General features: G+C 40.9%; 1 protein-coding gene across 1 annotated transcript; it reads right to left on the bottom strand.

Moving 5' to 3' along the window:
- LOC148376647 (vesicle-associated membrane protein-associated protein A-like) lies at window positions 1-27672 on the bottom strand. The gene is made up of 6 exons (XM_088349707.1): window positions 27457-27672; window positions 8857-9009; window positions 7145-7248; window positions 6956-7036; window positions 5032-5247; window positions 1-725 (listed from the first exon to the last, which is right to left on the bottom strand). The coding sequence occupies exons 1-6, from the start codon at window positions 27512-27514 to the stop codon at window positions 591-593; spliced, it is 747 nt and encodes a 248-aa protein (XP_088205833.1). The 5' UTR covers window positions 27515-27672; the 3' UTR covers window positions 1-590.
- Between the last annotated feature and the right edge of the window lie 274 nt (window positions 27673-27946).

Genomic DNA, 27946 nt, shown 5'->3' on the forward strand with positions numbered 1-27946 from the left:
TTTAGACTCATAAGAACATTTTTATTTATTTTGGATGTTTAATACCACGGAACAGGATTTAAGAACGGAGATCCGTTTCAGTCGATGTTGGGGATAAAAGATTTGTAGAATTATTCATAATAACGATAATATAAAGTCTGCATCGGTGGGTAAAGAATAGACAAATGTACAAGGAGGAGGCACCTTCATCCCGACTGGACGTGAACATTCCGAGAAGTAGAAGAGAAAAAAAAAAAAGTCAAGCGGTGAAGGTGACGAAGGTTCTTCGTCCTCTAAAGAATTTCCTTAAAACGATCGCGTCCGCCGCGATTAAAAACAACGGAAGGGAAAGAGGTGGTTTCCGTTTGCTTCCGTGCGGACCGACCGCTTCCTGTGACGCGACCGGCCGCCTTCGAGAGAAAAACAACAATCGTTTTGTCTGCTTTCTGGAAACGTGCGCTCGCTTAACCGTGTGAAAAGTTGAAAAAAAGAAAAAGAAAAAGAAAAAAGGCAGCGCCTCTGTTGTACGAGCGCGTCGGCCCGGTGATATGGCGGACGTCAGGGGGGGGGGGGAGAGAAGGGCGGAGACGCCGCCGCCCGACGGGCGGGGTCTACAGGATGAACTTCCCTAGGAAGAAGCCGATAAAGATGGCGGCGATGACCACCAGGAGGGAGGGCAGGGAGGCGCCGGAGGTTGGGGACGCCGCGTCCGAGCGGGTCATCTTCCTCAAGCGGGCGCCGTCGTCCTGCCGGGCAGAACACAAAGGCGTCATTCGTGGACCCGCTGAAGGATTTTGTACATTGGACTATAAAGGATTTTATACGATTGAACACAAGTTACATTTATGGAGTGCAATGAAGATTTTCACCGAGTAATGAAATGAAATGATCTGCATTTATATAGCGCTTTTCAAGTCAAGACTTCCCAAAGCGCTTTACAGTGTGCTCCACATTTCCCAATAGCGGCCTTGCAGCCATGTAAGGCGCTAACCTTATTAGGTATTAGGGGTTCAGTGTCTTACCCAAGGACACTTCGACATGTAACACAGAGGACCCGGGATTCGAACTGCAATCTCTACATCCTGAGCCACTGCCGCCCCAAGTAGGACAGTTCAATGACAGGTCACGCCGTTCCGAATGCAGAATATTTTGACGAGGGAATTTTGAGAACAGGACTCTGACGGAGGACGGCAGGCGATGTTTTGAAAACGAGGCCCTGATGACGTAGAAACGCTCTGTGTTGTTTTAAGTTTTCCAGACATCGTGACGCTCAGGGGAGGCTTCCTTGGCACGCCCATGGGACGAGCCGGCACACCATCTTGCGGAAAGACGTGGGCTGAGGGAAAAAAGGCTGGAGGATTTCGGAGAGGCTTCTCAGAGACTCCAACGACACTAATTCGGCCATATTGGATGGAGTTCACCTAGTTAAATTGTTAATGAAATTAAATCTGCTACCGTGTGAAAATGTCGGCTATTCTTGTTCATCTTTTCCATCAAGAAACGAGCATGCATAAATTGTTGGGTGAATGTAAGTTGTGTTTGGTTAATGGAGTCGGCTAACTCATTCGAACAATTTGGGAAACGTTACCTTTTAATATTGAATTCCCAACACAGCGAAACTGAATTTTCCGGACTATTGACGCTTCGCACTAGTGTCACGCCGCCTTCCCTGGCCAAAGGGGAGCCATGACGGACGGCAAGAAGCACCTTAACTTGAATGAGCATTTGAGTTAAAACCAGGTTCAATAACAACGACAGAAAATAACTGACTTTTTCTTAACCCTAGCTCTAACCCTATTTTGGAACTCTACATTCAGTTTAGATGTGGAGCTCAAACCCCTCACCCAGTTACAAACCTAACCATAGCTCCAAACCTATTCGGGAACCCCTAAATCAGTTTGGAACCCTAAAATAGGGCTCAAACTCTAGTTCCTACCCCTACACCTAACTTTAGCTGCAAACCCTAGCCCCAACCCTATTTCAGAACCCTAAATTCAGTTCAATACCTTAATCATAAATATAATAATAATAATAATTTCCTTGTATTGTCATTCTGTGTAACAATGTACACAGAACGAAATGTCGATTGCACCTGACCCGTTGTAGCGAGCCGATGCAGCCGCAGCCAACAGAGGGCGCCGCCGACCAGGAGCCTAAACCTTAGTTTCTAACCCTAGCTCCAATCCTATTGTGGAACCATAAAATAGGTTCAAAACCCTAGCTTTAGCTCAGGAGGTAGAGTCTTAGGATCAAGAGGTCGCAGGTTCGGTTCCCGGCTCCTCCGTGTTATATGTCGAAGTGTCCTTGGGCAAGACACTGAATCCCCAATGCCCCCAATAAGCACTTGCATGGCTGACTCCCTATTGGTGTGTGAGTGTGTGTGTCGATGGGTAAGTGTGAAGCACATTGTAAAGCGCTTTGGGAGGTCTTCAGTGACTTGAAAAGCACTAAATAAATGCAGACCATTTACCCTTATTTGAAATCCAAACCCTAGCTCCTAACTCCTAAAAAGCACCTCACCTGAAATGCAATTACTTTTCAAACCTTGAAAACACAAAATAAAATTGGAGCATTTTCAAAGATTTCAAGCACCTGTACGAACATCGAGTCATGGCCATGATCCCATATTACTTCGAGCCGGGACTATCAGAAGGCATTTTTGTTGGGAGGCGTTTCATCCTGGCCAGCCTAAAATGAACTCTACCTCTGTGGCTGGGATCCACTATCCCACCTCATATATTGTTGCGATGAGGGACTGGCAAATGGCACTTTTGTTGAGGAGCGATCCATTATCCCCGGTTGACTATCGCTCAGCGCCATTTTTCCAGTCCGGGCCACAGAACCGTGCCACTGAGGCCCGCCTAAATGAACTGCACTGTTTTGGCAGCGATTCATAATCCCCAGTCGACTTGTTCTAACAGTAGGGGCCCAGAGAGAATTGTTTTTTTTCTATTCTTTCTGCCCCAAATTAACAGCACCCACGCGGCCGCGATCCATCACCTACAGTCAACTATTGTTAAGAGTGGGGGACGAGAGCAAATGATTCTCCATTTGTTTCCCCCTAAAATGAAAAGCACTCCTGCGGGCGCAATCCATTATCTCCAGTTGACTATTGCTGCAAGGGCATGTTAACATTTTTGGTTGGGGTCGGTGGCTTTGGGGGCTTTTTCACAGATTTGGAGATATTACTGATCTTTCGGTTCCCTATCAACCGCGATACATGGGATCACAATACTGATATGTCAATCGAATCAAATTGAAATAAAATAATCTTTAGTACCTCGTTATTTGTGTTTTGCTAGTTACAATGAATTGTTTTTTTGTTATTTGCTGAAAAAATGTTCCGAGCTGTTGAAGGCCTCTTTCTGCAATTCTTTAAGATGCCACATGATGGCACCAAAACTTCCATTATTGGAAAGTAGAGGTTGACAGGGTACAGTTGAAGAAGAAATAGTAACTTATCACCAATTTTGAACATAACTAAATCGTGTTAGCAATAATTGTTTTTAATTGGAACGCTACTGAAATGGACATTAATAGTTAATGGTTTTATCAAAGTGTGGATGTTTAGAGGGGACTGTATGAGAGTGTGATTGTGCCGACTGTGTTGTACGGTGCAGAGACTTGGAGCCTGAATGCGGATTTGAGAAGGAAATTAAATGTTTTTGAGATGAAGTGTTTGAGGAGTGACAAGATTGGATAGATTGAGAAATGAAATTGTGAGAGACAGAACTGGAGTAGTAGTGGAACTGAGCAAGCGTGTGGATAAGAGAGTACTCGGTTGGTTTGGACACATGGAGAGGAACGATGAGGAGCCAATGTTGAAGAGGATCTACAGAGCAGGAGTAAATGGAAGGAGACCAAGAGGAAGGCTTCCATTGACACGATTGGATGGTGTTATGAGTGCACTGCAGGAAAGAGGTCTAAAAATAGTGGTGCTAGGAATGAGTGGAGAGGTGTTGTTAAAGGGTAGTGGGATGTTTGGACGCGGTCTAAGGGATGGGCAGGGCACCCGTATGATGCAGCAGGGGTAAACCAGTGAAAGCTGTCGGGCCCTGCTGTTGAACAGAAGAGTTTGTCGTGTCACCTTGACCCGAGTGACATGGCCGCTTTCTTGTGTCCCGTTTCATCTGGAGGGACGAAAGCATGACCTAACTTTTTTGGGTCTTTGGGCATTTGGGTTGGCCATGGTCCAAAAATTTTGGTGCGTGTTTTGGCTACTTTTTCCCTTTTTTTCCCCATTTTCTTTGTTTTTGTATGTGTTTGTCTTTCTGTCGGTCACCCCTCTCGAGGGATATGACTGGGGTAGATCGATCGATCGATAGGTAGGTAGGTTTTATCAGGAAAAAAAAGTCTCTACTCCCTGGAGTAAAATATAACAATTGCCAAAGAGATTTGAAAAATTCCTGTCAGTTGTATTATTTTTTTTAAAGTTTGAATAAAAAAAAAAAAAAATTGAAAGTTACCGTTTTGAAAGTAACTGAATCGCATTAAATAAGTCATTGTTTTTAAAAGTAATTGTTACTTTTTTGTGACACTCGGATGAAAAACGTATTTTTAACCATTAAAAAAAAATATATAATAAATATTAAAATAAAAAAAAATTAAAAATAAAATAAAAAAAATAAATACAACATTTAATTTTATTTTATAACCATAAAAATGTCAAAAATGCTTGAAAGATTCTTCTCATTTTATTATTCTTTAAAACCATAATAAGTTGAAAGTATTAAGGTCACAATATTGGTTACTGGCTTTCAAAATTGATAAAAGATTACAAGTTACTTCATTAGTTCCATGAAGATTGGAGGAGCATGCTTAACATGTAGAATAACTAAACACGCAAACAGGAAAAGGACCTCCTGCCCTTCCTGTAACACAATAAAACTAAATGGAAATGTTCTTGAAAAGGTACGTTTTTCCTTAGTTTTATTATCTTCTAGGGCACTTTTTTACAAAATTATATGAAAATGAATAGATATTTCCAGCAGTGTTGCGAATGGCTCTACGAGATCCTACGAGAGTGAAAAACCTGCACAGGACGCGAGTCACCTTCAAGTGTCGGTTCTCGTCGGCCATTTTGCCCATCTCGGCTTGCAACCTCTTGCACTTCTCCAGCACTTTCTTCATTTCGCTGTCGTCCAATGAGGAGGGGGAGGCGGAGGTCACCGTGGCGACGGCGGGCATTGCGGTGGCTGCGCCGGCCGAGGGCGGCTCGGCCTTGGCCGAGTTCGTCGCCGGCGCCGATTTGCTCGCTTCCGCGTCGTTCTGAAAGCAGAGCCGCGTTCGGTAAAACTATCGGATTTATCGTACTTGAAGGCCAAATTCAAGCACTTTTAAGCACTTGAAAAGCCATTAAAAAAAAAATTCAAGTACTTTCAATAGGAGGAATCCAGCGCCGATCAAATAAACCTTTTATGGTTGTGCCATTTTGAGCTGTTCCAATCTATGGTCTAACAATTGTTTTGGCTGCTTTAAACTGACATGAATTCTGCCATTCTACTTCAACAATGCACGCGCAGCTTGGCTACGTCATACAGACACTGGCCAACCTACGAACAAAGTTGAATTTGTTTGTAAGTTGCTTCAGTGCTATATTTTGTATGTTTATGGTTAATATAAGTATGTTTAAGTAACCTGTATTGTTTTGGACTAAATAATAAACATTTCATAAAATAATATACTCTATAAAGATAAATAAAATAGAGTTTAACTTACTTTTGGAAGATGCGCTTCAAGAGTTAGACGACCTCCTCCGTTGTGGAGAGTGGCCCAAAAAAAGCGATCCAACCATTTTCTCAACTGCATCAAGATTTCTTATTCCACTTTAATATCAAATGAAACGACTCGCCTCTTCTTTACACTTTACACCAACCGTATTGAATGGACGCACTAGATAGATTCAGACAACTCTGAAAAGTTGCCTGCCCAGCCATAAAGTTGTCTCCCCCATTTTTCACAACTTGAAACACGCCTCGGATTTCATGTGGTAGTTATGTAGTGAAAGGAAGTCCGTCTCTTTTTAGAGAACCGGCTTTTTCGGCTCAACTCATGAAAGAGAGCCGGCTCTCCAACGGCTCACTTGCTTTGAAGCATTATATTTAGAAATATTATGTTGTATAAAGAAGTTAAGAAAAAAGGAAATATAAAAGTAGAAAATGAAAAAAAGACAGGTTTGTGGTTATCCCTTTAATCGGTATATTAACAACAATAATTTAATGCAGAAAATAAATTCATAATTTGAATCAGAAAATGTATTCATCTCATCAGCTGCACCACATATCCTCAGTATGGTCGCGTGGGTGCTGGAGCCCATCCCAGCAATCATCGGGCAGTGGGCACGGGACACCCTGAACTGGTTGCCAGCCAATCGCAGGGCACACGGGGACAGACAACTCACTCGCTCATTCACACCTAGGGACAATTTGGACCGGCCAATCCATCTGAAATGCATGTTTTTGGAATGTGGGAGGAAACCGGAGTGCCCGGAGGAAACCCACGCAAGCGCGGGGAGAACATACAAACTCCGCACAGGAAGTCTGGAGCTGGATTTGAACCCACGCAGGAGGTTCCCATGACTTGAACTGTGCCGCACATGCGCTGCGCAGTGGTTAGCGTGCTGCCCCAGAAAATGTATTATTCTACTTAATTATATTTATTATTATTATTATACATTATATGTTTTTTTATTATTATATTTTTTCCTTCTACAGCGAACGTCCAAGCGACTTCATTTTTAAACTTTTTTTTTTAATAGACCTCATTCATGTCGAGCAACTCAGGATCTCATAACAATATATATGAAACACATGTACAATATGACATGCTAAACTACATAAACACATTTGAAACAAAAAAATAGGGTGTAAGATTATTTTGTAAGGGCATGGAGCCCTGGAGCGCGACAGGTATATCAACTCCTGTAGTAAAATGATCCTTAAGGCAAAAGTGATCAGCATCAACACTTGGTTCTCACCATCTTATCGTTTTCAGAAGGCAGCTCGAAGACACATCTCAACTTTGAATCCATCAGGTCATCCGGCTTTGCGTCTTTCCACTAGCGCCATGGAGAAACGGAGCAAGTCGGGAAATGAATGACAACATTGGGATTTTGCTGCCCTCTGCTGGCAGGACGAGTGAAGTTCAACAGTGATGCGTTTCTCACCAAAGAGTCCATGTCAGAGACGTTGGGCGGGGCGAAGATGGTCTGCACCATGAATTTGTGTTTACTCTTCTCGTTGGGGTCATAGTCGAAGGGCTGAAGCATAACTGAGGATCAACGGAAAAACACAGTCACCACTCTGCTCTGTGTGTCCATTAGGGGGGAAATCACATCAAAGGGAAGAGAACACGAAAATTGACTTTTTACAGTGTTTGTACACCTTCGAATTCAAGCGCTTTTTACACACTTTCAAGGCCGATTTTTCAGTTTTTCCAGTACCTTCAAAGAAAGAAAGCCAAAGGAACGCTTGTTTTTGTGCTCTTGCTGCTAGCACATACTTTGTGCTATTTTGAGCTTTTCCCATCAATGAGCAACAATCTTTTTTGTCAATGGACTGCTATAAACTATAAATTTGATGTAAAAAAAGCAAAATAAGAGCCAAATTTGGACTCAATTTAATGATATTGATGCTCTGAAGTATGCATTCAATCTTCCAATCTTAGAGAATGCTGATCTTCAGCTTTTAGTTTGACTTATTTTAATCTATAATTCTTTGTCTAAATTGGTTAAAACAGTTATTTTTGGGGGGATTTTATTTACAGCAATGATAAGTTTAGATTTTTAATGTATAATTGGATTCCATCGTTGTTTGACATTAAACCTGTTCAGAGTGTAAAAAGTTAAAATATTTGTATTTTACATTGTTTGTATCTCAAATTATATTTCATGTGTTGTTCAGGGAAATGGTCTTTCACTTTAAAGCAAGGGTGTCACAAAAGGCGGCCCGTGGGCAAGATCAGGCCCGCTAAGGGATTGAATCCGGCCCTGCGAGACAACGCTCAGAGAAGCACAAGAGAAAAATCCAGGTGCCTCTCACAAATGTTGTACTTGTATTTCTCTGTCTCTCTTCCTCTCTTTTTCTGTCACTCTCCATCTCTCTCTCTTTCACTCTCCATCTTTTTTCTTTGTCTCTTTCTGTGTCTTTTTACCTTTTTTCCTATTCTCTCTTTTCTCTCTTGCTCTCCTCTCATTATCTCTATTTCTCTTTGGATTTTGCTCTTTCTCTTTTCCCCTCTTTCACTATTTCTCTATCTTTTGTTTTGCTCTCTTTTTTTCTCTTTCTCTGTCCCACCCTCTCTACCTTTCTCTCCCTCTCTTTCTCTTATTTATTTCTCTCTTTTTTTCTTTCTCTCTTGTCCACTAGTCCGGCCCCCGAGAAAATGTTTGTTCTATCGTGCGTGCCCCCCCCACCCCCTAGTTAAAATGAGTTTAACACCCCTGCTGTAAAGTGACTCAAAATAAACAAAATGATTTGACTATAGATACAAAATTACACAAAATGCAAAATCCTTTTAATGTGACAAAAGAAAAAGACAAAACCTTATCGCCATGGAGTTTGTTTTTCAACCCAAAATATGAAAAGCAAACTAATACCAGCTGCCATTAATCAGGAGGAAAAAAGAAAAGAAATGGGGAAAAAACCAACAGAGAACATTCAATTTTAAGCAGACAGCTTGTGAAACTTGGTAACAAGTTCAAGCATTTACAGGCACCTCCCCGAAAATTCAAGCACTTTTCAATCCATTGAAAACAACATTAAAATTCAAGCGTTTTCAATTATTTTAAAGACCCCCACGAACACTGTCAATGAAGTCCGCATTCAAATCTTGTATTCTCCATCCAAACTCAATATATCAGAAGCTGGTCCCACTGACCTGAGATGTTGACGGCAGCTCCCGCTTCGATGACTCCACTGTTGGGCCGTACACAGTACCGGCGCGGCGCTGTTGTCTTTACTTTGAAACATACTCTTCTGTCCGAGGGGTTCTTCAGCTTGAGGTTGGTGGTGACGACATCTGTGAAGGGACCTAGCGGAGGACACAGTTTTAAACAGCCAGGTAAAAAAAAAAAACACGAATCGATTTTCTATACACGGAAAAAAAGTTGGGTAAGATAACCCAAAAAAGGACTAAAATAAACCATTGGTATTACGCGGTTCACTTAACAACAGTGGTCTCAAACTCACGCCTGCAGACTAATTGCAGACCTCTGGAAGACATCTAAATATTGAAATTAAAGGGACTGTGTGTATCATGTCACCACTAGATGTTGCTTTAGTCTGTTGTGCAACTCAACTCTCAAATAACCTTGATTCCATTCAACTGCCCTTTCTGATTACATTTTAGCTCATCTTTTTCTGTAAAAACATAGTATTAATTCCACCGGAAAAGAATTGCACTCTTTTAAGGGGATGGTGTGCATTTTGTAACCCCTAGATGTCACCCTATTGTGTTATACAACTAAAAATGAGTACAAAACAGGACAAGAAAGAGCAGAAAATACTGAGACTCAATGTGACCATAAAACACAATTTCTTCCACTTCTTTTGCTCAGACTTTTGTCAGGTTTTTGGTTTGGCAGGTACGTGTAGTAGAAAGATGATGGAATATTACGTTATCTACTAGGTGAGGCTCATGTTATACAAAATAGAAATTTTTTTGACATACAACTATACGGAAAAAATGCACATTTATATTAATTTGCTTGTGCTTTCGTCCCTCCAGATGAAATAACACTATCCATCCACGTCAATCGCGGCCTTCCTCTTGGTCTCCTTCCATTGACTTCCGCTCTGTAGATCCTCTTCAACATTCGCTCCTCATCCATTCTCCCCATGTGTCCAAACCAACCCAGTACTCTCTTATCCACACGCTTGCTCAGTTCCACTACTACTCCAGTTCTGTCTCTCACAATTTCATTTCTCAATCTATCCACTCTTGTCACACCTAACATACTCAAAACACTTCATCTCAAAAACATTTATATTACAATTTGTATATTTTTGCTAATTATTTAAGGCAATCATCTTTTTTTAATGATTTAAATGTTTTGCCACACTCATCGTCGAGTTCAGCCGTAGTGGATTATGGATGCATCCATTACTGCTTAATTGATGTTTTTTCTTTTTCAAATCTTTGTGTGTTTTATAAGAACTTTTTATCTGGAATACCCAGTTTGGCCTCATCTCACCCAGACCCGAGCTCTGGCACCCCTCAGGTAAATTGAGTTTGAGACCCCGACTGTACACGGTCTCGCTACTTCATTGATTTACATTGTGCATCATGTACTGCATTCTGTCAAAACTGCAAATCCGCTTTTGGTGATTGTATTTAGTATTATATGAAAGTACAGAAGTTATTTAGGAAAAAAAACCCTCATGCACCTTAAGTTTTTAAAATGAAATGAAATGATCTGCATTTATATAGCGCTTTTCAAGTCAATGAAGACTTCCCAAAGCGCTTTATAATGTGCTTCACATTTACCCATTCACCCAAACTCAGACGCCAATAGCAGCCGTGCAGCCATGCAAGGCGCCAACCTGCTTTTTGGGGGCATTAGGGGTTCAGTGTCTTACCCAAGGACACTTCGACATGTAACACGGAGGAGCCGGGTTTCGAACTGCGATCTCTTGATCCCAAGGCGAGCGCTCTACCTCCTGAGCTACTGCCGCCCCTGCTTGAATGCTTGAGCCTTGTCGAAAGATTATTTAATTGTATATTTGAAGAAAAGCTTTCCGCTTCACGAATTTCAGGTTCTTCTTTAAATAACCCTTGCAATAATAAAGAAGGGTTTCACTGTATATAGTTTTGCTTTCAGACAGTCAGTTATCAAAAAAAAAAGCGTCCACAATTAAGAGTAAAAATTCAACAGTTCCGAGCGTGCTTCTCAACCTAACGGAACTTTTTTTTGTAATTCACGAATGTTCAAACGACCCCTTGAAGATCTTTTTTGAACCTTTATCTAGCAACTCACATAGGCGAATGTAATTACAGGCAAAAATCGAATCAAGCAGTATCACCACTGGAAGATGTGTGTGTGAAAGGGATGCCAAACAAGATGAAGATGAAAGCATTCGACCGACCTAAACTGAGCTGGACTAAATTGTAAACAGGGACTGCAGAGAGTCCTCTTGTGGCGACGCACCTTAATACGTTTATGGTAGTCATTGATTGATGACCGATGGACTTTACCGTCACACATTAGGCAAATAAGCCACTGGACGTAATAATCCAAGACGGTACAAGAGGTTATAAACCCGCTAGCCCACGGGACATCATAAAATACTCTGCAAACAACAGCACAATTTGTGCCGTTTATCTTAAAGTACACACTGTTTCCTAACTAAAAAAAAAATCACATTTGAAATAATTTCTGTAACGTCCAAGAATCGACTAAGGAGAGCAATTGCATGGCTGAAGGCCCGGCTAACTGCTAGGGCTAAGCTAACAACACACACTAGCTACCCCTGCAGAGCCTCTATTTCAGCAACGCCAGATCTATTAACTAGATAGAGAGATAGATAGATACTTTATTCATCCCCGTAGGGAAATTGACACTTCCAGCAGTATCCTTTTGTTGATTATTAACAGTTTAACAGGATGGGCTCGGGGTGCTGTGTTGTAGTTTAGCAACAGCGGAGTGGATGACGTCACACGCTAGGCCAAAAGTTCGACGTCCCTCAGCAGATGGAAATCTTTCTGCCCAGGGTTACACCATCTCGTGTTCACGTAGATAGCGAGTCAGCCTCCTCTCCGCTTTCAGCAGGCTTTTGTGTCTCTGTCTGCCCTAACAATGCTGAAGCCGGTCCACGTTAACGTCCGAGATGCTAGACGTGAGCCACGTTTCAGTAGAACACAGCAAAGCACAGCCAGTTTGTCGGTCTTATTTGGTAGAGAGTTCACATTTACCATGATTACGGACGGTACCGAAGGCTTACAACGCCGCTAGCCGCTTAGCTTTCACCTTAGCTCCAGCTCTGCTGCCACGATAGGGCCCCCTCATCACGCCTGCACGAGAATCCTTCAGGGCAAGGAGTTGATTCCTCTAATAAACGCATTTTTGTGCGTTAAAACCCATAACGATAGGATAGAAGGTAATCCACAGTGTAGTTTTCAAACGGGACGAGAAACACCGAAGATAGAAGCAGACAATTAAAACAATAAATCACAAACTATGAAGTAAATGAACCGGAGCTACAACTCATGGGATACCACTTCATTCAGGTTGCTTTCATTATAATAATAAAGACTTGGCTCAAATTGAGGACACCCGATACTAGCACACAGCTAGCCAGCTGCTCTCTAAATTGCTTTCTTACTCTGAAAGGAGGCAATAAACCCATCCATTCGAACGGAAGTAATGAGTTGCGTGTTATTTGTAGATCTCCAGTTGTTATTTTGTTAGTCGTACACTCTCTGTCGGTAGTACCATCATCTCGAAGTGCTTTTATGGAAGGTGTGAGGCAAATTCTGAGATTTTCACTTTTCGCAGGTTGTTTTGGTCCCAATTAAAAGCAACAACCGAGGGATGTCTGTATTAACAAATATTTGGTGTTTTCACTCATAAAAGGTTTTTGTATTAATGTTGAATAGAAAATTTTTCTGGTTAAGGAACTAACAATCTGGTCACAGTTGGGATAATTTAATATTTTTCAAGAAATGTATGAGCTTAGTCACCCCACACATGGATGTTTATTATTTATTTGTATATGAGACACAAATTATTCACCCTAAAACATGAATTGACTGTGGCTTATTTAAAAAAAAAAAAAAGACTAATTTAGGTTTACGCTCAATTCCTTTCCTTTGGAGAAATATAATTAACAATGCTTATCATTTTAGACAAACCAGTGAGTGATTAGAATCTCATTTGTGCTTTCAATTATTAGTTTTCCAAATAATTCTTTGTAGTAGGATAAATAGTTTGAGATAAAACATTTTAGTTCATACGAATAAGAAAATTGAAATAATTGTTTGTAGCAGTCCTAGTTCAAAGATGAAATAAAATGACAAATATTATTTATTGATAATTATTTGCTGTCATGTTCCACTTAAATGACATTCAAGCATTTGATCAAGAAAATGTATTTAAGTTGGTTAATACAATTGAAACTCATTGCTGAAAAATACCCACTAACAAGTGGGAACCAGAAGCCCTTCAATTAACTTTTCTTGGAATAAATTGACAAATGGAATCAAAAACCAACTTGTGACACCCAATTTAGCTTTCAAGTGGCAAAGCCTTTCTCATAACACACAAAAGATTCAAGACAAGATTACAACTAAATTTGGAAATCAAAGTAAACAACACGGGATGTTTTCTACCCTGAATCTTTTTAGTTTAAAGTTGATGCACCCGTTCTGTTTTCCAACATATCACGACTCATTAAATGGATTGTAACTGATGAGTTTGAACCTTAATAGGAAGCAAGCTCCATCACCTGATGGCTAGCACCAAGTACTGATTATTGCGTGGATATGCAACTGAACTCAATGGCATACCTTCATAAACGTTTCATTTGTGCGCCTAGCTATATTAGCATAGTCCATTCTTTAATATCAGATATATACATAGTGATTCTATGTTTACAGGCAATTTGATAGTAATCTTACCGTATTCTGATTACCGTATTTTCACAACCAAATAGGCGCAAATAAAAGTCTCTGATTTTGTTCAAATAGTGCGGGGCACTTCATCGTGCATTGCGCCCTGTATGTGATGCAAGATAGCGGACATAGCTGAGGATACCATAAGGCTGCTAAAGGGTGAGGTGTGGCCGATCTTTGGGTGAAATGTCTTTTGTGAAACCGTTCACATTTGCAACAAAATGCGACTTGCATGGGATCTCCTGTGACTCCTACGCATCTCCTGTGTGGACGCGACAAGTGTCCCGCATGCGCAGACGAGGACACGTCACAGAGATGAATGATACAAGCAAACTCCAGCTGACTGCTAAAAAAGCCTCATGAGTATTGGTTGATTTCTGAGACATTATGGTTTTATTTTCTGCCCACAGTTACAGACATCCATATGAAGTGGATTCAACAGTTGTATACTGTACAAGAAAATATTTATCCATCTTACCCTGGTCATATGCCTCGAGAAGGGTGACCGACAGCTACAACAAACACATACAAAAATAAATAGGGAAAAAGTAGCAAAAAACACACACACAAAAATTTTGGGACCATGGCCAACCCAAATGCCCAAACACCCAAACAAGTTAAGCACCTCGGCACCCAGGTTGGTCACGCTTTCGTCCCTCCAGGCAACAAGAAAGCGACCATGTCACTCGGGTCAGGGTGACAGAACACACTCTTCTGTTCAACAGCAGGGCCCGACAGCTTTCGCAGGTTTACCCCTGCTGCATCATACGGGTGCCCTGCCCATCCCTTATAGCGTGTCCAAACATCCCACTATCCTTTTACAACATCTCTTCACTCATTCCTATCACCAACAAGTGCTCTTGCTTCCACTAGAAAACCATCCATCCCAGTCAATGGTGGCCTTCCTCTTGGTCTCCTTCCATTTACTTCTGCTCTGTAGATCCTCTTCAACATTCGCTCCTCATCCATCCTCTCCATGTGTCCAAACCAACAGAATACTCTTATCCACACGCTTGCTCAGTTCCACTACTACTCCAGTTCTGTGTCTCACAATTTCATTTCTCAATCCATCCAATCTTGTCATCAAAATATAGTGTAAATATATTTTGGCAAGTCATGTTACAAGCACATCGGCCTTGAAAGTGTGTAATGCACACAAGAAAAATCGATCTAGACCAATTTTGGAGCGGATGAAACAAGCATTGGACTTTGTTGAATCTGGTAATTGGCATGAATGAAATGCGTAATGATGCCTACTTCGCCCTTGTAATCGGAATACACACAAGTACCAGCTTTACAGGATTAGTCGTTTGTCTCCAAGCATTTGAACGATTCGTTCAAATTGCTGCAAAAATCCAATATTCTGTTTCCCATCTGATAATTGCCTGCATAAAAAAATAGTATCTACCTGATCTTATTGTAGGATAGTTGATAATGATTTATTTTTTAAGTACCTCAAAGCATTCTAATTTTTCCCGTCGCTGTGAATTGTGGACACAGGATGCAGACCGGGACATTAGCCTCTGGCGCTAGTGAAACGCAAATAAACAGTTTGTGCACCGCAGGTCGTGAGGTGGAAGGTATTAAAGGCTGTGCATTAAGCCCGGCCGCTGTTGACAAAAGGCTACATTCACACCCGCTGCTGAGAAAGATAAGACGCCAGGCATGACCCGCTTGCAACAATGCATCCAAGCATGGCGGTGTTGCTGAACACGCACACACAATCACGCCACCCTGCAAACAGGTGGATACTACACATTTGTTTGGCTTAGAAATAAACATATCAATCTGCTTTTAAATGTCCTGTGCAGACACACAAAAACATGCATTCACGTTTATGTCAAGATAGAATAAACTTTCATCGTCAACTTCAGAATAATACAAAGACATAAATCGATTATCAAAAGTACAGTGTCGTGAAAAAGTATTTGTGCGGTCAAACCACTACATCTCAATTGGTTTTAAATCAGGACTTTGACTTGGGAAATCCAGAACTATCATTTGTTTTTTGGAATCCTTGCCCTGCTACATGATCCAAGAGTGCTCAAGTTTGAGGGCATGGACATTCTCCTTCAGTATCTTCTGGTAAACACAAGAATTCATGATTCTGTTAACCACAGACAGTTGTTCTAGTTCTGAGGCAGCAAATGAGCCCCAGATCAACACACTGCCACGACCATGCTTTATTTTGGCAACATGTTTCTCCAACAGTCTTGAGGATAATCAAGATGCTTATTGGCAAATGTGAGATGACCGTTTCTTAAGGTGGAATCATAAACACTGACCTAAACTGGGGCTGCTTTGCTGCCTGGGGACCAGGGCAACTTGCTGTGGCTTACAGAGTAATGAATTCTAGTGTTTACCAGAAAATCCTGAATAAAGTCTGGCCATCGGTTTCTGCCCTCCAACTCAAGTGGTCATGCAGCTGAACAACGATACAAAACACACTAGCAAGTCCACCTCTGAATGCCTCAAAGAAAAAACATTAATAAAGGTTCTGGAGTGGCCATGTCAAAGTCCTGATATTAATCCAATTGAGATGCAGTGGTGTGACTGTAAATGGGCAGTTCATGCCGATATAGCAGATTTGAAACAATTTTGCAAAGAAGTGTGGGCCAAAATTCCTACACAACGTTGTGAAAAACATATTACCAAAAGTTTGATTTCTATTATTGCTGCGAAAGGTAGCCACTATTAGGTCCCTGGGCAATTACTTTTCACACAGGGCCAGATAGATTTTTTGTGCCCTAATGAATGGAATCAACATCTCAAAACTAGATTTTGCATTCCTTGGGTTGTCTCTGTGTGAGATAAAAATTTGCAAATAAACAAATCTGAAAGACACTAATTTTTTTTTATGGCAGAGTAATTGGGGAAAATGTTTCGAAATAACCTTTAACTGGATAAGATTATTTGATTGGCCAACAAAATGATCAATTCATATAAAGCGTTTTAAAGTTGTTAGCGCCATTTTGTGATCTCTCATGACTTTTAAGGGCTGTTTAATGCCACATTTTATCAGACCAATACACTTGCGTATTTTTCATAAATAATATCAAATTAGTGGTTAAATTAGGCATGAGAAAATGTCTTTTATACAATTTCCGGAATTTTGGTGCATCAGTTATCCTCCGGATCCTTCTAAAATACAGATTTTTTTTCTACCAAACACATCAGCATTCTTATTGGTTTGAGAAGCTCAGCTGCTGTATTTTGTTTAGTTTACTAAAATTAGTGACATTTTATCTAGGAGAACTACTTCATATGCAAGATATTGTTCAATCCAAAGTACACAAAATATAAAGCCATCGTGAAAGAAAATATCAAGTGCTGAAGTAAAGTCACTAATGCACAAAAATATACCGTAAATTCCGGACTATAAGCCACTACTTTTTTCAGAAACTTTCAACCCTGCGGCTTATTCAGTGAGCCAATTTATGTAATTTTTCTAACAGCCGCCAGCGGCGCTCGAATTCAAGGCACATGACGCAGCTTACAAGCTAAACGCAATCGAGCAGTCCGACAAAGAAGGAAACAGAGCTACTGCACACAAACTTTACCTTGCAAGCATGTTGCTAGCGTGTGTTTGATTAAGGGACGTGGAATCTCGTCTATATGACAAAGTCTCTTACCCATACTGGGGGAGACGACTTTGATGACGTCAATCATAAGGAGGTAGATGAGGACGGTTTACCGTGGTTTCTGCAAGAATGGATTGTTTTTTTTTTAACAGATCGGTTCACTGTGTTGCAAGCGTGTTTCTAGTAGCGTTTTGCTACCCTTCACAGGCACGGTTTGGGATGAAAGTTATATTATTATTAAAGCTTTGAAAACTCTCTCGGTGTACCGTCTTTCTTTGTAAATATGTGTAAGCATGTATAATATGTATTGCAACTGTATATTTTTGTAATGTATTTGTTTGTATTTATTTTGGACACTTATTCTGATAAGTCTTGCACTGACCAATTAAAAAGAAGGGGCGTAACAGACGCGGGGGATGACGGGAAGTGGGGACCAGTAAAGGTGAGTTTTTTTGGACACGGCAGACAATAGTGGATATATTTTTTTCCCACCCTTACCTTTGTAAATATACACTTTTTTTCCTTGGATAACTTTTAACGGGACCCGAACTCTGCAGGTCTGCAACCAATGTTAACTACCGGTATCGTTTTCCGTTGTTTTGCCGGCTGTTGTTTTTGATCTGTGAACTTTGTGTTCAGTTAAAATCGTGGGACTCAAAGTTGGGCTGGGGTTAATTTTATGATTACGTTACATATTTTAATTTGGGCGCATGCGGCTTATATACAGGTGCGGCTTGTGTAAGTACAAAAGCGACAATCTCTCAAAATGTGGTGGGTGCGGCTTATGATCAGGTGCGCTCTATAGTCCGTAATTTACGGTAATTGGTCCACAAAGTGCGTAAAATCCAAGTTATTCCAGACTTGCCTATATACTTCTTGTGGAATTTGCATTAGCCTGGCCAGGTTAGCATCAGTGAACTTTAAGATCGGGCACTCCTTAGTAGAAAAACCTTGATCATCTCTCAAAAAGAAAAATGTGGTGCCCTACATTCAAGTACAGTATTACACTGGGCAACACTGCAGCAGGGTGCGAATGACTCAAGAGCAGAAACGCACTTTTACAAAGCAGTTCATGTAAAAATAAAACTACGCCGCAATCATAGCTCAAGGTAACATGGAAATGAGTCCAACAAAAATACACAGGGTACACCCACACTGCCTCCATCTATTATCTAACCCCGAGCTGACACCTTGGCTCATCCAGTTGCATGCCAGCCAAGTTTGGGTCCCCCAGGCCCGCTCGTGTTCTAAAAATAGCATGGGGAAAAAAAAATGAAAGGGGCTGCCCTCCTCAGGCTCGCTAAAGGAATCCCAGAAGGAAGACATTTTACTTAACCATTATCCTAGGTATATTATTCATCGATACGAATTGGTAAACGAGGGTTTTTCTTGACCATACTTTGACTCGTCCTGGCAAGTGATATTTGATTCAATTTCATTAGATGGTTTTGATACGGCAGTCTGATGCTTGGATTTAATACGTCTATTGGGTTTATTCATTAAGTCTGACCGGAGCACACGGGACACTGTTGTAGTCTGCTACTCATTTAAATGATTTGAGGGTTCAATTCAGGGAAATGGACACGTAATGATTCGTAAGGAGCATTGCTGAGGTCCTTTCTTTTTGACTGATACCTTCCCCCCTCTGGTAAAAAGGGGTAAATGCAGCCTTTGTGTCAATTCTGTGGAACGCAATTCAAATTGATTATTTTTAATCATTGGCCAGCTTTTCCAAATTTCCCGCAACTGAATATTAGCTGTGGATATGAGTCAATTGACCTTTTTAACCACTAATAATCGGAGTTATGTCAGCCCCATAAAAATTCTATCATTCAATGTTGTATAGTGTACGAATTGTATCTCATATCAGTTTATAATGCACCTTTAGAAACCAGCTCTACATGATGGCATTTCTAGTTTTCAACATAAGTTAATTCCTTCAAGATTGATCCATCCATCCATTTTCTGCACCACTTGTCCTCACTATGGTTGCTGGAGCCATTCGCATCAGTCTACAGGCAGTGGGGAGGGAATACCCTGAACTGGTTGTTGACCAATTGCAGGGCACGCAGGAACACACGACCATCCATACGCTTACCGTAAATTCCGGACTATAAGCCGCTACTTTTTCCCCTAACTTTCAACCCTGCGGCTTATTCAGTGATGCGGCCAATATATGTCATTTTTCTAACAGCCGCTAGCGGCGCTCGAGTGTTGCTACCATTAACTGCCCTGCCAAAGCTATATTATTATTATTAAAGCTTTGAAAACTCTCTCGGTGTACCGTCTTTCTTTGTAAATATGTGTAACCCATATATAATATGTATTTGCAACTGTATATATGTGTCATGTATTTATTTGTATTTATTTTAGACACTTATTCTGATATGTTTTGCACGGATGAACGAAAAATGAGGGGCGGAACAAACGCGGGGTGCCGAGTTTAAGTGGGGACCGCTAAAGGTGAGGGACAGCCAAGGAAAGAAGAGGGGGTAAAAAGTTGGTTAAAGAAAAAGGAGTTGCGTGAGTAAATTTGTTCGTCTGATATATTTTTCCCACCCTTTACTTTGGAAATATACACTTTTTTCCTTGGATTACTTTCAACGGGACCCGGACTCTGCAGGTCTGCATCAAACCTTAAGTACCGGTATCATTTTCCGTTCATTTTGCCGGCTGTGATTTTTGGACTGTGGACTTTAATGAAGGACATTTAGTTTCAATCGCGGGACTTGAAGTCGGGTTTGGGTTAATTTTGTGTTTGTGTTACATGTTTAAATGTGGGCGCATGCGGCTTATATACGGGTGCGGCTTGTGTAAGTACAAAATCGGTTCTCCTCTTCAAATGTGGTGGGTGCGGCTTATAATCAGGTGCGCTTTATAGACCGGAATTTACGGTATCTGCACCCAGGGACAATTTGACAGGCATGTATTTGGAGTGTGGAAGGAAACCGGAATGCCCGGAAGAAAGCCACGCGGGCACGGGGGTGAACATGCAAACTCTGTACCGGGAGGCTGCGGCAGCTGAACCCTGGATCATGGGACTGTACGCTTACGACCCAGATGCCGTGCTGCTCCTTTGAGATCAGCTTTGAAAAACCTTGCTCTCATTTTAATAGTGAAATCGTCTAGTGTGGTGGTTCTGTAGTTATCACCAAGTAACATCTGCATGCTACATTTAAAAAGGTATGTTTTTGCCAGGGATGCACCAAATTTTCAGCCTCAGCCGAGAGAAGATAAAACCGGAATAAGGCTCCTAATGAAACAATGTCGCTATAACATCGCGTCATTAGAGATGAAAGCTATACCAAGGTGGCCATTTTCTCTGGGGCAATTTTTTATTTTGTACAAAAGGAAGAAGAGATGGAGAACGCTTTTAAAAACAGAACCTCTGCACTTTTTGCATTTTCTTCAAAGTTCACGTCTCTCTACTTTCACGTTTTTGTTAGCCGCCAGGCTGACTTTGGCTAATGTTTACATGCTCACACTACAGAGCTAACTTACTACAGTTGAGCCGTTTTAACCCGCGAACAAATAATTAGTGAGTGGCATTCACTTTTTTTGTCCCCCGTGTCGATGAGCTGGCACTGAGCTATGCACAGCAAGAGTTTAATTTCCTTTTTTTTAATAAGCTTTGGCGAATATGCGAGTGCTGCTTGTTTAATGCTTTAGACTGCGCCGACTACTTCAACAACAACTTAATAAATTCCCTCTCGTTCTCTTCACTATTTACTCTTCTGTCCAGGTGGAAACATATGTTGGCCTGGAGAGGGATGGGCACCACCAGGATGTACTTGCAAAAGCACACCACAAGAAATAGTGCCCCATACGACCCTAGCAGTTAAGGGAACCGACCAACCATTAAAAACTAAATGCGTCCTAAATATGTACTTAAAAATGGGGAGAGCTAGTGTAGCAGCTATGAGCTATTCATCTTACATTATAACACCCGCTCTAAGTACAATCAACTTGTTTGTGTTATTTGTATTTTTAATCACTTAACAGTTTTACTTCTTTGTCACTTTGTCTGGCTGTATCTTTAGGCACTTTTGTTTAATGACATTTTGATAAATTAAGTCAAGTCATGTTTATTTGTATAGTCTCAAAGGGCTGCAAAACCAACAGATTATTGCAGACTACAGACTTATTATGACGCCATCCCCTGATCTAAAACCTACACGAGGGCAAGGAAAAACTGAAAAACCTCAACAGGAGGAAAATGAAAACTGCACATGAAATAATCCCCAAATTAAACACTTTACATTAGTATATAGTAGTATATTTGTCAATTACTTATTATTTTATGTTGTACCTTTTCAGCAAGTTAGTATTAAATCATTTTACATTTTTCTCTTTCAACTTCGTCAAAGAATTTCACACTTCAGCCCCAAATTTTCATTTTCGTGTAAATCTATTTTTTTTCAAACGAGATTAGGGGAGACTGGCAAAACAGAAAACATAGCACCTTTAATCCACTATTTTAAACATTACCGTAAAACCGCCAAGGGACCATTGAAACATGCGCTCGTGCCAGTGCAATCCGATTACATTTTTACTCGCACATGCTGAAAAGTTGGTCACGGTCTTGAGCCGTGTATAGGATTTAAGGTAGTCTTAAATCTAACCAATACAACTTTCAGAGGATTATTTGAAGGCTTATTTCGGTAAACTGCAAAATATCTTCCCTGAACTGGAGTTTTGCATGTTTTACAACGTACAATTCCATACACGGGCTAATGAAACTAGTAGCATCGATCCTTCTTTGAACAAAAATGAGCAGAAGCACAACGTGCAGTCATGACAAAAACAAATATGCTGTATTATTTGCAACTCGAGGAATATTACTGCAGTTTTTTTCCATATCTAGTGCGTCCTTGAGCAAGGCACTAAAGCAAGGCCTTAATACAGGGTTTTGTTCACTTTGATGGGTAAACGCTGAGGTCAAATTAGGTTAATCTTTTGACGGAAATTATGATACAGAGCCTATTTCTACATTCAATTATGTTTTTATAACAACTAGCACTTACTGCCCAAGACACACAGCAGGAATTGTCTCTACGACCAAGTGGTTGAGGGATCCAACCAACAAAACAGTGCATGCCACTTTAGCATTCTGCAAACAACGCAATAGAACTTTGTTCTTTCCCAATTGAATGATAAAAGAGTGGACTTTTACCTAAAATCTTCAGAGAAAATGATCTAAAAAATGTAGTAATTAGAGACTCATAATGGGATGTTTAGGGCATAGTTGCTGATATACATTGACAATTTTTTGTGCATTTGCTTGGTGCTTTTGGAGGTTGGGTAAATATTGGATTATGTTGTTACCTGTACTTGAATGCCATTTTAATGAGGCAAAATCGTTACCAAAGGTTATTTTTGACACAAGACAATATTTTTTTAAAAAAACAATCTCTAGATCTTTTGGAAATTTAGTTTTAAACTCTGACATGGCTATCGCCACCATTCTGACTTTTGGGGAAATGCTTTATTTTGACTGTTACCATCGGGCCGACAGTTTAGATCCCTCAGGGCCCGAAAATACAGAGTGAAGGATAGCTTGTTCCTCAAAATATCAATACACTGAACCAGTTTTTGGAACACAATTTGAAGTGAATAGTTTTTATTTTAGAAGTGAATACTTTATATTAAAAAGGTGAAATTTTATGATTTATTATTTTTCCATCCTGTCTACTTTGCCAACCGGAGTGCCACCCTAATTTCATTGTCTCAACTCAATGATAATAACGGGAGATTCTACCCGGAAGTTGTCAACCCGTCCAAAAGCTAAAATATGAATGTTGATCCAAGTTGATGTTACTTTTCTCACTCAGCCACTAACAATCCTGTTCTATACAGGGAGTGCAGAATTATTAGGCAAATGAGTATTTTGACTACATCATCCTCTTTATGCATGTTGTCTTACTCCAAGCTGTATAGGCTCGAAAGCCTACTACCAATTAAGCATATCAGGTGATGTGCATCTCTGTAATGAGAAGGGGTGTGGTCTAATGACATCAACACCCTATATCAGGTGTGCATAATTATTAGGCAACTTCCTTTCCTTTGGCAAAATGGGTCAGAAGAGGGACTTGACAGGCTCTGAAAAGTCAAAAATAGTGAGATATCTTGCAGAGGGATGCAGCACTCTTAAAATTGCCAAGCTTCTGAAGCGTGATCATCGAACAATCAAGCGTTACATTCAAAATAGTCAACAGGGTCGCAAGAAGCGTGGAGAAAAACCAAGGCGCAAAATAACTGCCCGTGAACTGAGAAAAGTCAAGCGTACAGCTGCCAAGATGCCACTTGCCACCAGTTTTGCCATATTTCAGAGCTGCAACATCACTGGAGTGCCCAAAAGCACAAGGTGTGCAATACTCAGAGACATGGCCAAGGTAAGAAAGGCTGAAAAACGACCACCACTGAACAAGACACACAAGCTGAAACGTCAAGACTGGGCCAAGAAAAATCTCAAGACGGATTTTTCTAAGGTTTTATGGACTGATGAAATGAGAGTGAGTCTTGATGGGCCAGATGGATGGGCCCGTGGCTGGATCGGTAAAGGGCAGAGAGCTCCAGTCCGCCTCAGACGCCAGCAAGGTGGAGGTGGGGTACTGGTATGGGCTGGTATCATCAAAGATGAGCTTGTGGGGCCTTTTCGGGTTGAGGATGGACTCAAGCTCAACTCCCAGTCCTACTGCCAGTTTCTGGAAGACACCTTCTTCAAGCAGTGGTACAGGAAGAAGTCCGCATCCTTCAAGAAAAACATGATTTTCATGCAGGACAACGCTCCATCACACGCATCCAAGTACTCCACAGCGTGGCTGGCAAGAAAGGGTCTAAAAGAAGAAAAACTAATGACATGGCCTCCTTGTTCACCTGATCTGAACCCCATAGAGAACCTGTGGTCCCTCATCAAATGTGAGACTTACAAGGAGGGAAAACAGTACACCTCTCTGAACAGTGTCTGGGAGGCTGTGGTTGCTGCTGCACGCAATGTTGATCGTGAACAGATCAAAGCACTGACAGAATCCATGGATGGCAGGCTTTTGAGTGTCCTTGCAAAGAAAGGTGGCTATATTGGTCACTGATTTGTTTTTGTTTTGTTTTTGAATGTCAGAAATGTATATTTGTGAATGTTGAGCTGTTATATTGGTTTCCCTGATGAAAATAAATAATTGAAATGGGTATACATTTGTTTTTTGTTAAGTTGCCTAATAATTATGCACAGTAATAGTCACCTGCACACACAGATATCCGCCTAAAATAGCTAAAACTAAAAAAGCCCCACTCCAACTTCCAAAATATTCAGCTTTGATATTAATGAGACTTTTGGGTTCATTAAGAACATGGTTGTTGTTCAATAATAAAATTAATCCTCAAAAATACAACTTGCCTAATAATTCTGCACTCCCTGTACATAGAGGCTTTTATTGATCAGAGCGCATCAAGGGTCTACAGTCTTGGTCAGTTGATAAAGTCATTTTTGGAAACCCCGTCTAAAATTGGTAAGTGCACGGATCGATTTTAATTGGCATCTTCTTCCAGTGTCGCTTGTAACACAATATGGCGGCTGCTTAAAAAGTCACATGATCACGGAAAGCCTCTAGTCCGTTTTTATAATAGTGATTGGAAACCGGACAAAAAAAGTGTTTCTGCAGATGTGTTAATGCCCTGCAACTTCATTTTATGGTAAACCTGACAATTAAAAGGTGGAATTTACAAACTAAGGTAATAAAAATAGGTATACAGTAGGGCTGCAGGATTTTGGAAAAAGACTTAATTGAATTTGGATGCGATTTTCGATTTTCAAAGTGCATTTTCTGAGCTACATTTTTTTCCCCGGGAGAACGAAAAACATAGTGACATGCAAACATAACTTGAGATGACGTACTTTGAGACACCCCATCTGTTTACAAGGTGTACTTTTCAAGTGCTCCAGAAGCAGACTTACACTGCATATGGATGGATACAACTGTTGCATCAACTATATAGAGACTGCAGAATTTTTTGCTGTAATGCAAGAAAACAAAACAAAAATGCATCCATTATCTGCACCGCCTATCCTCAGGGTCGCGGGGGTGCCGGAGCCCATCCCAGCCGTCTTCGGGCAGTGGACACCCTGAACTGGTTGCCAGACAGTCGCAGAGAAATGTACCAGAGAAATCAACCAATTTACATTAGGTTAGTTAAGCCAATAGAGAAGATTCTATTTTAACACTTTTACTTCAAATTTAAAAGAATAGTATCTATCATTCAATTAACTGATACCGTAAGTAAAATAAAGATCTATTAACCAAAAACAACACTTTCTTCAAGAAGAAATGTACAGTGAGAGAAAATACACGATTCCTGGTGAATGATCCAATAATTAATCCAAATCAACTTGAAAACCTTCTTTGGGCCGGATTTCGCCCGCGGGCTTTTCACAGACAAGATGTAGGACATTATATAACAAAATATACGGTAAACTCTTGCTGTATCGCGTTTTAATTTTACGATTGCGGATTTCGTCACGGTGTTCTGCATTGTGATAGGGGCGGAGCGGCTGTTTAGCCTTTCTGCCTGTACGTCAATAACGTTGCAATCAAATTGCAGACAAAATTAAACTCTGATGGTGACAAAATATTACCAAGTAAAAAAATAAAATAGAATAATAAAGTGAAATTTAGGTAGAGCAATGTAGGAGCAGTTTTATTACTGTCAAATTAAAATTTGACAGAATAGAAGTCTTTGGGTAAAAAGGAGACAATTTTTTAAAGCCCAGTACATTTATTGGTTATATTGTCAAGTCATTTTTATTTGTAAAGCCCTTTATCACAAAAAGTCACAAAGGGCTGTATAGAGCACAACAACAATATGTGTTTTTTTAAGCTCCAAAGATTGCACACAAAAAAAAACAACGAAATGTTGTTTTTATTCACATTTCGATGCAAGCTGTAAAGTACAATGATGTCCTTTAAAAGTAGGAAAGCTAACTTTTTTTTATTCATGAGTATCAACATTTTTTTGGGGGGTTTAAATATTTGAACTTGATAAACATTCCCATTATGAAAATGATATATTAAATGCTTAAAAATCTGCCTCTTGAGTAGAGTTCAACAAGTCATTATTATCGTTATTCATTTTACAAGCTTAAGCCTGTATATAGGGTTTGTTCTTTGGTTTCAAAATAAATAAGGTTCCAACTGCTCAGATGTTGCCTATTGTGGGTCCTTTTAGGAACACAAAAGCGCGCTTGTCTTGGGATCAAGAGATCGCAGGTTCAATTCCCGGCTCCTGTTATATGTCAAAGTGTCTTTGGGCAAGACACTGAATCCCTAATGCCCCCAATAAGCAGGTTGGCACCTAACATGGCTGCTATTGGTGTGTGAGTGTGTGAATGGGTAAATGTGAAGCACATTGTAAAGCGCTTTGGGAAGTCTTCATTGACTTGAAAAGCTCTATATAAATGCAGACCATTTACCATTTAACACAACCCCCGTGAAAAACGAGGGATTACTGTACGTGGTTCCTGTTTTATGGAAGTTCATTTAATATAGATGACTGTATAACAGATTGCCCGTGAGAATCAAAGTAAAGATCTAAAATATGAAACACTTTTTAATCTTTAGGTACTAAAGTACTTATTTGGACTTAAATCTGTGTTTGTGCGTTACTTGGGTCAGTTTGCATAAAGTGTAGTAGAAATGAATTCAATTTGTGTTCTACTGCAGTTAGTAAATACTATACGTTTGAATCAGTTGAACACTAAAAGATCTTCTTATTATCTTCAATAATCGTTTCATAATCGTAATCGAATCGCGAGGTAGATAAAAATTCCCTCCCTTATTTGCTAGCCAACGATTAAATGACACATCACTGAGGGCTAGCACAGCACCAAGGGATATGTCACACTACCCTAAACCTTGGCTTGCTACTTCGCCAAAGCATAAATAATAAACCGACTTTATTTACCCACCTGTCAGTCATTTAACACGCTGGCAAGGCTCACAAGCACGTTAAACGCTTCCATTAATAGACTCATTCCCACCATTGATAAAAGTGCTCGGCTATGCTAACAATGCTAACGCGTCCACTTCCAGCGACGTCAGCCTATCTCCGCCACCTTTGGCCGCCAGCGTGGCCTCCAAGCCGGGTTAAAACAAGTCACCGAAGCCCGTCCGGTCGGCGGCTAACTTAAAATGGCGCTGAAAGCTTGCTAGCACCATGACGAGCGGAGTGTAAAAATAAATTCCCCGGGAATACGGCGCCGGGTGTCGCGCGGCGGACACGTTGCGACGCGGCTTACCTTTGAATTTGAGGTCGGAAGGGGGGTCCAAAACGAGGACCTGGTCCAACTTCGACATTTTGGCTAGAGAGGAAGGGGGACCAGTGTGAGGGAGCGGGTCACTACTGACGAGTCCTGGTCTGCATGCAGGGATACTCTACTGCTCCTTCTCGCCAAGCGTGCACGAGTACGTAGCTGCGAAGACGCGGACGGGAGCGCGCACGCATACGCGGCTGTGAAGACCTGGACGGGAGCGCGCACGCATACGCGGCTGCGAAGACGCAGACGGGAGCGCGCACGCATACGCGGCTGCTGAGTGGCGATGGGAATTCCGGGGCTTTTATAGATGTAACGGGTGTAATAATAACTTTTGTTTTATTGAAATTCCTGCTGAAATATGTTGTATAGTTTCTGTATAAGTGTCCTGCAATGATGAGTCCAACAGTGCCACCTGCTGGTATGGGGTAAGGTTTGGTTTGGCTTTAAACTTTGCGACAGGAAGGGGAGGGTT

This window comes from Urocampus carinirostris, chromosome 1 (assembly GCF_059441175.1).
Source record: "Urocampus carinirostris isolate Australia breed hairy pipefish chromosome 1, RoL_Ucar_1.0, whole genome shotgun sequence".
In the NCBI taxonomy this organism is placed as follows: Eukaryota; Metazoa; Chordata; class Actinopteri; order Syngnathiformes; family Syngnathidae; genus Urocampus; species Urocampus carinirostris.